This window comes from Varanus komodoensis, unplaced genomic scaffold, assembly GCF_004798865.1.
Source record: "Varanus komodoensis strain SLA01 unplaced genomic scaffold, ASM479886v1 scaffold1, whole genome shotgun sequence".
NCBI lineage: Eukaryota > Metazoa > Chordata > Lepidosauria > Squamata > Varanidae > Varanus > Varanus komodoensis.
The window spans coordinates 68,763,985-68,777,007 of NW_025335268.1; the positions used below are offsets into that span (position 1 = coordinate 68,763,985).

The 13,023-nt window shown below is 46.0% G+C and overlaps 1 protein-coding gene across 25 annotated transcripts in view; it reads right to left on the reverse strand.

Moving 5' to 3' along the window:
* Window positions 1-13,023, reverse strand: part of CELF2 (CUGBP Elav-like family member 2) — a 543,991-nt gene that overhangs the window by 43,437 nt on the left and 487,531 nt on the right. For all 25 annotated transcript variants that reach the window (XM_044428119.1, XM_044428080.1, XM_044428088.1 and 22 more), the window contains 2 exons: window positions 9,308-9,371; window positions 747-881 (listed from right to left, as the gene is read on the reverse strand). In XM_044428119.1, the coding sequence (XP_044284054.1) occupies window positions 747-881; window positions 9,308-9,371 (199 nt within the window). The remainder of the gene's footprint in view (window positions 1-746; window positions 882-9,307; window positions 9,372-13,023) is intronic.

The following is a 13,023-nucleotide window of genomic DNA, read 5'->3' on the forward strand; positions in this document are numbered from 1 at the left end:
TTAAATGTGCAACTCCACATAGGCGAAAATGTGTGGCTATGCCTTTCTGATCATCTAAAAGGCGGCCTTTGAAAAACTGACCACAGCATCACCAGATGTTCTAGTAAGAGTGGTTTGCAGTCCCTACAAGACGTTAGAACTTAAAGAAGCAGCCACATTGATTGGATTGAAAAAGAAAGAAAAAACTGACTGGAAACACCTAGAAATTGCAAAGAGCCCTGGAGCAGACATGAAGATTTTTGCCAGTGTGGCAATCTGACCCCAATTTCTTTTAACAACCTCTTGTCTGCTTTTCCCCACAGAAATCTTTTTAGGGAGAGATATCAAGAAGGGGAAACAAGACAGACAGCATAAAATAAATTGAAATAGAATGCACAGCATTGCAAAACCAGTCCCAGCAAAGAGAGACCACGAGGTTCTTTAGGACTCCGAGAATTGTAATGAGGAATAAACAAGGAAAGCTCAGCTGTCTTCTTCGCTGGGCATTTCTTTACACTGGCAGAGAACACTGAGCAATTTTTTAAAAAATCAAGCCCTGCAACATGTTCGCATCTTTCCTAGGATTCCATTCAATCCTCAGCTATGAGTCGTTTTGATTACCCACTGTGTTCACACAACAGGATCCACTATGGTGGGTTATAAACCAGAGGTGGCTTATTGCATTATGTTAACCTAGCCCAGCAGCCTTCGTTACTGCGCTTTCAAGCAACGGCACTGTGTAGCAACGAATGCCCGTTTGTTCATACCTGGACTCGCGAGTGCGCCAAGTGCGCCGGTTGTTGTGGAGAGAGGATTTGCATTGGTGGTAGTGGCTGAGGTTTGGGCTGCGGCGGCTGCAGCTGCCAAAGTTGCCAGATTCTGTAGTTGTAAAGCACTCATTCCTGCAGAGAAAAAAAGCAGTTCAGCAGCGCCCATGTTTCCAAGGATCCACATCACAGTATCTTTTTATTTTAAATGACTATAGATAGGATGGTCCCTCCGATCCTATCGCCCCATCTCCCCAGAGACACATCAGCTGGCTTGCTTTGAACTTTCTCCACACAAAGCTGCTGTAGGCAAGCCGTTTTGCCTCTGCTAGCTGAACCCCATCCCAGAAGCCTTCTGGGTTTCCAGCAGGGATGGAGGCTCAAGCAACGTTCCATCCATATCAGTTCTGAATGTGACATTCATACGTCTGTCCCATCTGCTTTCCACGTGGATCTGCAATTATGTAAAAACACTGCCAAAAAAATCTATCTTTAAACCTGTATTTTAGCACATTTCCTTCACAAATTACACACGCGCAATTGCATTTTACCTCAATTTCTAAACAGAATCTACTTTAACAACATGCATGTTTAAGTACAATTTTGTATGTGTGTAATTCGAGAACGGAATTTCAAATTTTGCGCATCGGGAAAGATGAAGGATTCACATCAGTTTGGCGAAGGGGCAGATAAGGCGAGTTTCCACCCAAATTTGCAAAGCATGAATTCCTTAAGCATCCAGCATTGGTAGGTTTTTCCCGTCTTGCCGGCTGAGATTCCTTGGACTAGAGACGGCAAGGCTTCTGCTTGAGACCCGATGCACAGAAAGTACACACACTGGTGCTGTATCACAGCTTGTCTCCTCCGCTTTGGTCCCCCTCCCTGTTGAGGACCAAGGGACAACTATCCTTGAGTAGATCAGAGTTGCTCATCAAAGCGTATGTTAGATACCAGAGTGGGGCATGACAATGCCACACGGGAAGTCTAAAAAGCTTTGTGATCACACAAGACCAGTGGTAACCTGATTTCTATTTTTATTCTACTCCTCAGGTTGGTGGAGTATTGTAGTGGAGGGACAGGCCCTTTGGAAAAATTCCTTCTGCTCTAAATCAGAGCCAGCTGCGTCGGTCAACACTAGATTTGTATGGTGATAAATCTGCTACACAATACTTGATGGGGGAGTCCACCGGGAAGAGATTATCCACAACAGCCTGGTCAAGTATCGTGAAATGACTTTGACACTGGGGGGAGCCAAAGGCTTTTCCTGATATTTTGGCCAAGGTTTCTAGCCTATTGATGAGGCAGGAAACATTAATAGTGACCTGCCGCTAAAATCAGAGGTTCTCACGCTGTAGTTTAAATATCTGAACAGCATTTCACTTTAAATGTACAATTGTACAAGACACGAGGAACTGCAAAATTTTAGTCCCCAGGAAAGACTTGGAAGTTGGATGTGATGCTAGCAGGCGGACTGTGAAAAGAATCTGGCATCAAACACGTTGCGACCAGTCTCTGCGGTACTTAGTTTCAGTACAGCTTCAGAGGCTTAATATTATATCAATAGATTGCTGCATCGGTTGGCTACTAATGATATTTCAGGTGCCTCAAAATTTCTCTTGGAAACCATGTTGTGAAGGCAATGTAACCTGAAAGGTGGGTTAGAAATTAATTCAATAATAATAACACAGATAAAGTCCAGGACTTGAGACCAGGATAATGGAGGGTGGTTTGTTTCTACATGCACTTACCTGTACAGCAAAATCCTCACCAGAGGCACACCTTAGGTGCCTTCAGCATCTCAGGAATAGTGGGATGCTAGAGGAGACAGGTCCTCTCTGGTTGTGGCACCCAGAAATGGAATGCCCCCCCCCCCCCCGCCCTGGCAACGTCATACTGATTTCATTCCAGCACCAGGGAAATGCCCATATATTTTGTCCAGGTTTTCAATCCTCCATAAACTCCTTTTATGCTGCTTCCTGGGTGCTTTTTCTTTCACATGGCTGATTTACAGGACTGCATTTTAGCTGGGTGGTTTTATTGCAATTATAGCTTTTTGTAAAATTAAAGCCATTGAAAGGAGGAGTTTGCATATCTTTATCAATATCTTTTGTGAATTGGTCTCATTAGAAAAATGGGACTATGGAGGAGGTTTCATAGGTTAGATTGAGTACGGCTGTAGTAGCTCTGAAGGGCGCTGCCTGCCAGTAGTTAAAATACGAAGATCCACACAATAGCCCTGCTCTAGCAGGAAAAGAGAAATAGTGCCTTCGATGAGACGGACCAGAGAGGCAGGGCTGAAGGCCCTAACCAGGGAGTGCCCAGCCTATGGGCTCCATGTTCTTCATCAGTTCATACCTGTACATAATTTGATGAGACAGGTGTTCAATAGACCATAAAGTGCTGTGAAGCACTGGGGCAGATACGCCTCGCCTCTCTTTCCAGGCTTCAAGTCAAGCATAAACCAGAAGGCCTTTTCTTAACTTGGGCAACCTTTGTGCATAACGCAGCTCGCGGACCTGCTGTGCCCCGCTTGGCAAGGCTGAGCCTCCCGCCATGCCAGCTGGCCCTGCTTGCCACCTGCAAACCTTGCCAGGAAAGCTGTGTGCCCAGGACTTGATCTCCTCCTCACCCAGAAGAGAAGGCCACTGCAGCTGAATGGCATGACAGTTGGGGAATCAGTCCACCTCATGCTAGGTGGAAGCAAGGAAGGTGGGCCCACCAGCTTCATAGCCAGCGTCCTTTGATTCTGGGCACCCGACTCTTACACACAACCCACTTTCTAACTTCTACTCCAGGGTGCACTTCGAACAAACTCATTAGGAACTATGGGCTAAGGCAGGATCGCCGCCTGTGGGTCAGGGACAGAGCCCCTGCTCACTGCACCACTGGAGGTGCTGTTCAGAAGGCGGAAACGCTAGGTCATCTCCGGCTAGGCCATTCCTGCAGAAGTGCCGCAGCCCTCTGCCTCAGGGGATCAGGATTCAGCGGAGGACTAGTTCCGCAGCGAAGCAACCCTCGCCAGCACCGCCCATCTCTGCTTCTGAGCCCGGTCCGCTGCGGGCTCTCCAGAGGGCCAGTCTTGGTGTTTCCCCACCACATCTCCGCCTAGGGTGCCTGTCCACCCTTGGCCCTGGGCACGCGACTGTGCCGGAATCAGGAGGTGGCAATGTCAGGCGCTGGTCAAGGCCCAGAGCCCTGCAGGTGGCCTTTCGGCAATTCCGGTCTTTCCGGCTACTGCCAGTTCAGCTCCCTTGCCGGGTGAGCAAGCCCTCAGAGAAGCAGCAGCAGCCGCTGCCACTCATCTCAGGGGACCGAGTGGCTTGGCCAGCAGTGGCAGTCATGTCCTGCAGGGAGCCCACTCAGGCAGCGGCCCCTCCTGGGAGCTTGCTGCTCCGAAGGCCCCTCAAAACTTGAAGGCCCCTCACATTTGCAAGGAGGAGGAAACCAGGCACTGCAGCCTCCCTGGCAAGACACACAGTCTGTCAAATCTTCACTGCCACCATTCGCCCAACATCATGCTATTCCATAGAAATTTCCGCTAGATTTTTAAAAGGCCATTCTGACGGTCTTGATTGCGGAGAAAAATGTGGTCATAGTCTCAAAGCAAGTCCAGAGCCAATGAAAAGAAGCAAGGGTGGCGGGGTAAGGAATAAGAGAACTAGCTTCTAGCTTCTAAGGAAATGCGGTTTTTGAAACTGCACTGTCATTTTTTGTGGGCTGCCTCCATTTCTGAATTCCATGCTTCTTACACTGTAAAGGATGCTTTCTCTCCCCCTACCTGCCATGGGGAACTGGGCAGAAAAATAATATGATAGTCTTTAAAACCATTAAATAATCTGTAAAGTCAAAGCGCTCTGAAGAATTGAAAGTCACTTAAATTCTAAAGCATAAAAGGCAATAGTATTAGTAATAGATGGAGTATGACGAAGAAGAGAAGGAAGAGGAGGAGGAGGAGGTGGAGGAGGTGGACCCCCTCTACCAAATTTTCCTCCTCTGGGAACAAAAATAATTCTTCATCTTTCTCGCAAGGGAAAACATTATGAATGAACATGGAACTTGACCCTGCTTTCAGTATAAACCAGTAAGTTATCAAATTTGGCTAATATTTTGGACAGCAAGAGTCCTGTCTTTGATTTCACTGCTTGGCAGATTACAAATACAATTAAATTACATTCATAACAGATGCACAATATGCCTGCGTGAAATGTAAGAATTTTATTTTTGGTTAAAAAAAACCCCCACAAAACATATTTATAAGGAGAGGGGCCATGAAAATTTAATTTAATGTTCACCTTAGGTAATTTTGAGTCTCATTGTTCAGTGCAATTACCATAAATCTACATATCAATAAGCAAGAACAGATGCCAGTTGTTACATCCGTGTGCCAATCAGGCCTGTTAAAAACTGGCAGATGGAGGGATGCAAAACCCTCTCGCAAGGCCTATTAGCTCGTTCACAGGAAACCCGTGTAATACCGCTGCGGAGTCATATTTGCGGACCTGTTGAAAAGCCAGTACACCGGAGATCTGAGGCTTCCTTCTCACAACATGGTGCGTGGCGCCTGTAGGGCAAACCTTCCTGCCACAAAGATTTCTACCCTCTTTCCAAGCCGCCTGCCACAATTCCCCAAAGAAAAGTCTGCTGTGAGCCGCCAGCTGGGACACCAGGCTGTCCAGCCGCAAAGCAACTCTCAATTCTTTTCTTTTCACGTCGTGGTGAAGAGGGCCTCTTGCCCCTCTGTGCATTTCATTGTTATTTAAGGAGGGGAGGGAAGCAATACATTTTGCTTTATTTTTTCAAATGAGCCAGTCGTTATTTAAGTCTTTCCTTCTTAAAAATGGTCAAAAAAAAGAGAAAACAAATGGACCAGGCATATTTATTTATTTTAAATATCCAAGGATCTAGAACTATTCCTCATGTAAGGGTGGACGTGGCCTACATTCAAATACAGGGCAAGCCTGACCAGCATGCCGCTTGAAGTGGCGAAAAGTTTCAGAAGGATTTGGTGGTGGAACCTTAGCTCAGCCCTAGTGAAGGGACCATTGTCTTTACAGCCTCTGAAGGAAGCCCAGCATGGTCAGCATGGAGCATGTGGGACACACTGTTCTTCCTCACTGTCAGAGCAATACAACAGCGGGAACAGCTGCCCGGAGAGGTGCTGGGCTCTCCCACACTGGAGACCTTCGGAAAGAAACTGGGCAGCCATCTGGGTGAGACGGTGCAAATTGGTGGCCTGTAACAGCAGGAAGTTGGACCCGATGGCCTTCTTGGCCCCTTCCAACTCTGCTGCTCCATGATTCTACGACATGACATGGTCAGCTTTGCAGGATAGTACACAACGGAGAAGCCCCAGATCCCTTTAGAAATGCTTCCTCAGTAACACTTGCCATCCACCCTCCAGTGTGGAATGTCCAAAACCTTCCAAAACTTACTTTGCATTGCCAGGCTGACCATGAAATATAAAAATACAAATTAGCAATTACAGAGACTCATAAAACATGGAGCAAGCATGTTGGAAAGCAACAAAAACGGTTACAGTAAGAAAACTCTGGGCGATGAAATGCCTGCTTTCTGATTTTGTTGGGTATTCTGGGGAAGTGAATTCCAGAGATAGGAAGCAGCTATTTCAAGTGCTTCTTTTAGCAGGCTTCTTTATGCATTATTTATTTAATGTTTCCAAACTGCCCGATAACTGAAGCTCTTTATGAATATGTCTCTTTGGGATATAGGGTTCTTATTCAGCTGCAAGGAGGAAGACGTGTGTGCAGAAAGAATGATACAGAAGAAGTCACAAAAGAGAATTATATCTAGTTAAAAACGTGGGTTTCGTTGTAGGGGCTACAGATGGGATCTGACAATGAAAAAAATTGATTTTTTTCTTCTGGCACAGAGGACACTGGAAATGGATCCAGACTTGGTCATACCTGCAGTAGACCCATTTAAAATAAGGGAGCTTAAGTTAGTTATAACTTTAGTCCTGCAGAATTTCATTGCTCTGCTCTTAGTATGACTAAGCCTAGATTCAAGCTACTATCAAGGGATCCCTTGTGGACAGCTGGCAGAGATGGCAGTAGGACGTAGGGATTGGAAGACGTAGGCCTAGTCCTAGACCTAGACCTAGACCCAGGCCCAGACCCAGAACTAGAACTAGGCCTAGACCCAGGCCCAGACCTAGGCCTAGACCTTGACCTAGACACAGGCCCAGACACCTTCCTCAATAGGCAAGCTACCAGCAACAAATTACAATTCTATTTGTACTTTACAGAAAAATATCTCCATGCACTTTCCCTCTTTGGTTGCTTTATTCCTTCTTTTGCTCTGTCGGGCTAACTCAGGAAAGAGATTACCAGCAGCCGTTAAAGCTGGAAGCTGGTACCAAAAAGTGCCAACTGTGAAAATGTTGTTTATCATATTAAGATATATTTTTGATGAGGGGGGAAAATCCTCCTAGATTATGAGAGTAACATAATAGAAGCTGCGAGTGCTTGCCAATGGATCTGAGCCAGAGAAAATAACTCAGAGATATTGTCATCTGTGGGCCAATTTATATTGTCAGACAGCAGGTTCTGCATTAGTGTCTGGTGCCAGTACAAAAATGGCATATTGTAAAGATGAAGCACGCAATGCCTATGGGGAGTTTCTCATCCCTTTTTCATAGGTCCACTTCAAGAACTATTCGGCAGCAAAGCTTTAATAAGAAAAAGAAGAAAACACAAGGGCAACGTATGGATAGCTTAAGTCCTTTTGTGTTCCAAGGCTGGGGAAAAGCACCACTAATTTGCAGATGGAGTCGAAGCATAATTAAAAATAAACTCGCATGCCAATTGGATGACCGCAGGGGTAGGGGAGGGGGCTGTGCTTTCATGAGAAAAAAAATCGGACGTGGCGAGGCTTTCGGCAGTTCCGTGCAACAGGAATAATGTGCATCTGTGTTTAGATTTGCCACCGTCGCTTGCATCGTGTTAAGGCAGAGACCAGCATGGTGGGGTCACACAGCAGGAATGACCTTTCATTAATCACGGAACATCAGTCACTCCTGGCATATGGCTCATTATGGCGGAGTGGTCCAACTCGCTGCCTTCCAAAGGAGCCTTCTCCCTTTGGCTTCCTTGCTCACTCTCAACTTTCTCCTCCGTTTCTCCCCAACCCTCTCCCCCAGCCCTGCATCAAATAATTACAAATTTTAAAGTAAACAGCAGCAGCGACAAAACCTGGCTTCGTAACATGGGCGATGTTTTGCTGGTTAGAAATAAGCACTGAGCTATAGAAACAAGCATTGCTAGAAGGAAGGAATGCACCCAGATCAAAAGCACGATCTTTGGCACACCACACCATTTTTATATCTAAGATTTCTCAGTTTAAAATACTCCAGGGCCACCATTTGTTCGATTGGGTAGAATGCACATTTCTCGCTAGAATTATAAATGGTGTTTTAATGTTGGCATTTGTATTAATGAAGTCATTAACAAGCAATGACATGGACAGTGACTAGCCAAAGAAAACACATTTTGTTTTTAAATATATACATAAAGCAATGGAAGAGATTTTAAGTGTACACCCCAAAGTGTGGATGCAAGAGATATGCATGTCAGATAGGTATCTTTGTCATGGGCAAGGGGATACTCCATCAAACCCAGGTCTCAAAATGGGAGGGTCAGAGAATATGCCTCCTTTGGAAATCCAACTTTCCATGTAAGCATGCAGCAGACCTAGGAAGTTACTTCAGCTGGACTCAGTTCTGAGTTAAACCTATCTGGACTGAGTTTAAAAAGATATCCGCAACCATCCTATTGAAGTGGGTCTGTTCAGTCTTGTAGACCACAAAATACTCTTTACATGCTCTTAGGCAGTGGCCCAATTAACATGTAAGAGCAACAGGTTTTCTCCTTGCTGTTCTGCTTTGGTCATTTCAATGCAGTTTAGTTCTTTCTTCCACTCATTGCCAATTGCATCTCTTGAGCGCATTCCCATTAAAGCCTCTCACTGCCGGGCAACTCTCAAACAGAAAAAGCTTCTGCTTTCTCAGAGGAAAAACTGAACAGAGCCTCTGTCACTGTTTGTTGCACCTGTGAAGGACTGAGTTTTAGGAGTTACTAGGCAAATCCCAAAGAAGAGTACACAGGGCTGAAAACCGATGATGTTGCAGTATCAAGGAGCATAAAGAATCCAGAATCAGGTAACTGGGGTGGCCTTGGCCTTGGGAGAACAAACCAGATGCCATTGGGCCCCCTTGCTTAGATGGCTTGAAAAAGAGATCAGAGGAATGCATGGATAGGCCTCACAGTCATGAAGGTTAGATGAAGTTTCTGATTCCGTTCCTTAAATTCTCCATCTCACACTCTAAGTTACAACCCTGGAAACAAACAGCCTTTGGTATAATCGGGAGAAGCCTTTTACATCTGTTTTAGGGCAGGATCCAGTCAGTGCATCTTCGCATAACCTCAGGTGCAAAGCCAAATGCTTAATGGAACTGGTTCCATGACTCTGCAAGCCTGCAAGAACAGGGCTCAAGGGACAAAGAGGAAGACGGAGAAACAGATAACTGCAAAGCTGCAACTCACCAGCCATTTGTTGAATGCCGCTGAAGGCACCCAAGTTACTGGAGGAAGTCGCTTGCTGCAGAAGCTGCAAATTAACAACAATAACAACATTAATGAGTTTAATAATGCAACAAGTTAAGATTAAAGCAAAATGATCTGAATCAAATTAAATTTGGGATACTTATATTTTCCTTTACATTTATACAGTCTCTTGCTTCTGCCTGGTGGTGGAATGAAGGTCCCCAGAGTCGATGCTGTAAATCCATATTAATGTCTAATCTCTATTAAGAAACACACAGACACTGGGGAAACTCAATAACATTGCTGCTTTAAAACAATTAATCAATTTACTCTTTTTAACAGCCAGGTGTTAAATCTATTTCAGCCCGACGTAGCGTGACTAATCATTGCTCTCTGCAGTCTAGCAGCTACCATAACTCATCTCCGTCAATCACAGTCTTATTTTCCACCTCCCCACTTAAAACAGAAGCATTTTTCTTTACCATCATTGTGCATAGTCGCATGAAGTGCAACTTTGCTTATTCAGCTCGCCCAAGAGCGATTCTGAATCAGCAAGCAGGACGGCCCTGTGCTGATTTGGGACTTCTCTGGTCTCTGGGTCGTTCCTTCTCACATAGCTTCATTTACGCAGGCAATGGAGTCATCCAGGAGGTTGAGTTCACATGGACAGGTGTGTTGCCTGGTGACTTACAACAGCCAGGGCCGATTTGCATGTGTGAATGGAGCACTGCAGGTAACATGCAAAGTGTTTGCAGGAATGCAAACATGCCTGGATGCGATGGAGGCGTTTCCCACCTTCTGTTGCCCATCATTTGGTAGACCGCAATTAAGTGGTATCAACCAATGCCCAGTGAAAGATTCAGAGCCAGACAACCCCACCCTCTGACTGTTCAGATAATAGGATAATCTACACCCAAGGGCTGAATGTCAACTGTTGTTGAAACATGGCTTATCCTGTTGTCTAAACCCAGCTGAGATTTAAAAAAATCCCTGTGATGAACAACCCACAGTACACAACCCAATAACAAACAATGATTTCTCTCCATGGGTTGTTTGTGGTTAATAAACTGTGGATTGTTCACACAGCTGGGTTCAGACAAGAAAACAACCCACATTTCAACAGCAATCCAGGGCTCAACAACCCACACTAAACCGACACCAGTACTTGAACCCAGTCTACAATCCCCCATGTGCATTGTATTTTGCTTGGTTGTTTTCTGTTCAACATGGTGGGGAATCTGATAAATAGCCCGCACAAAGAGGGATATAGGAACTGCTCCTGCCTTATATGAAAAGTCATACAGAATAAGGGGAAGCAACATCTTTCAGTGAGTCTGTGTTTTCTGATGCTGGACTATGGAGGGTTTCAAGGTACACAATTTTCTCCAAGAAACTGCTCCTTAAACTAATAGGGAAATGGGAATGAAAAGTTTATCTTGTACAAAGATATTGCCAAATCATTCTGTGTTCCCTTCACTCTGTAAAGGAACATCTGCTCCAACCCAATGTTGGAGCAAGAAGTATAATGCAATCCAGCACAAGGGCCATTCTAGGATGGCCTACAGTCCTAATTCCACAGAGGATTATGTATATGGGATGCCGGCACTTAAATGAAGTTTAAAAAGCAAGTTCCTAGTCTTTAACACTGAGAGAATAAGACTGAAGAGTCTGGTAATGTATAATCAAAGCTGAGGGAAATAATGAAGATGATGGTGACAGCAGAAAGGAAGTTGGGCTGAACAAATTCTTCAGGCTATGGATACTGGAGATCCGTATTCTGTTATATTTTGACATCCTTCATCAACCTGGTGCCCATCAGCCTTATCCAGCAAAAGTCAAGAATGCTAGGAGTTGTAGTTCAAAACATATAGAAGGCATCAGGTTTTAGGGGGTTGTTCTTTGCCTTCCTCACATCTCACAATAAACTATGCAAATCAAGGAAGCAGACACAAATCTCGGTATTTTATAGGGCTTCATATACAGTGGCAGAGGATGCAGGTTATACGATATTAGATGCTCATAATGCACTGGATAGTGCAGGGTATTTTTTTCAGGGCCAAGAGCACTGCTCTGGTTCTATGGCCTAGCAGCCCCTCTGGTGCTGTCCTACAGGGGATATCAAAGCCAGATGGAGGCGGTAGTCCAACCGGTCCTGAAGAAAGTGTCACTGGATCCAGAGATGGCCACTAATTATAGACCAGTGGCCAACATCCCGTTTCTGGGCAAGGTGTTGGAGTGGGTGGCGGCGGGACAACTCCAAGCTCTCTTGGATGAAACTGATTATCTGGACCCATTTCAGTCCGGCTTCAGACCCGGGTACGGTACTGAATCTGCCTTGGTCGTTCTGTACGATGACCTGTGCAGGGAGAAGGACAGGGGGAGTGCGTCCCTGTTGGTTCTTCTGGACCTCTCAGCGGCTTTCGATACCATGGACCATGGTATCCTTCTGGATAGGCTAGTGGGATTGGGGGTCGGAGGCACTGCTTTGCAGTGGTTCTGCTCCTATCTCAATGGCCGATTCCAGAAGGTGGTGCTGGGGGACTATGGCTCTGCGCCATGGCAGCTATGCCATGGAGTACCGCAGGGATCCATTTTGTCCCCTTTGCTGTTTAACGTCTACATGAAACCGCTGGGAGAGGTCATCAGGAGGTGTGGGCTGCGGAATCACCAGTACGCTGATGATACCCAGCTCTACCTCTCGTTTTCCACCAATCCAGGTGAGGCAGTGGCTGTGCTGAACCGGTGCCTGGCCGAGGTAATGGGCTGGATGAGGGCCAATAAACTGAAGCTCAATCCAGACAAGATGGAGGTCCTGTTGGTTGGCGGATTGGGCTTCGGGGAGGGTGAATTGAACCTAGTCCTGAATGGGGTTGCACTCCCTCTTAGGGACAAGGTCCACAGCTTGGGAGTGCTCCTCGACCCAGAGCTTTCACTGGAAGCTCAGGTGACAGCGGTGGCGAGGAGCGCTTTCTTTCAGCTTCAGCTGATCCATCAGCTGCGCCCCTACCTGGAGTACGACTGCCTGGCAACAGTGACGCACGCGTTGGTGACTTCCTGCCTTGACTTCTGTAACGCGCTCTACGTGGGGCTACCCTTGAAGACGGTCTGGATACTTCAACTGGTTCAAAATAGAGCTGCCAGGCTGCTGACGGGGACTGGGCGTTATGGTCACATGACTCCAGTCCTCCGTCAGCCTCACTGGCTTCCCATTGAAGTCCAGGCCCAATTCAAGGTGTTGGTGATGACCTATAAGGCCCTAAACGGCTTGGGTCCTGGTTACCTGAAGGAGCGCTTACATCCATATACGCCCGCCCGCCCCCTGAGATCAGCGGGAGAGGCCCTTCTCCGGGAACCCTCCGAGAAAGAAATTAGGAGGGTAGGTACTCGGAGGAGGGCTTTCTCTGCGGTGGCACCCAATCTATGGAATGCGCTCCCCAGAGAGGTCCGCCTGGCGCCGTCGTTATTTGTTTTTCGGCGCCAGGAGAAGACCTTTTTATTCAAATGTCATTTTAATTGTTAGTAGTATTTATTCATTTTATTCTTTGGCCAGGGCGACTTAATTTATACTGTTAATTTATATTATTTTAAGGAAGTTTATTTATGTTTGTGAGCCGCCCCGAGGCTTCGGCGAATGGGGCAGCATAGAAGTTTCCTAAATAAATAAATAAATAAATAAAAATAAATCTCAGTGGCCTTGCTGTGATGATTCTGATGTA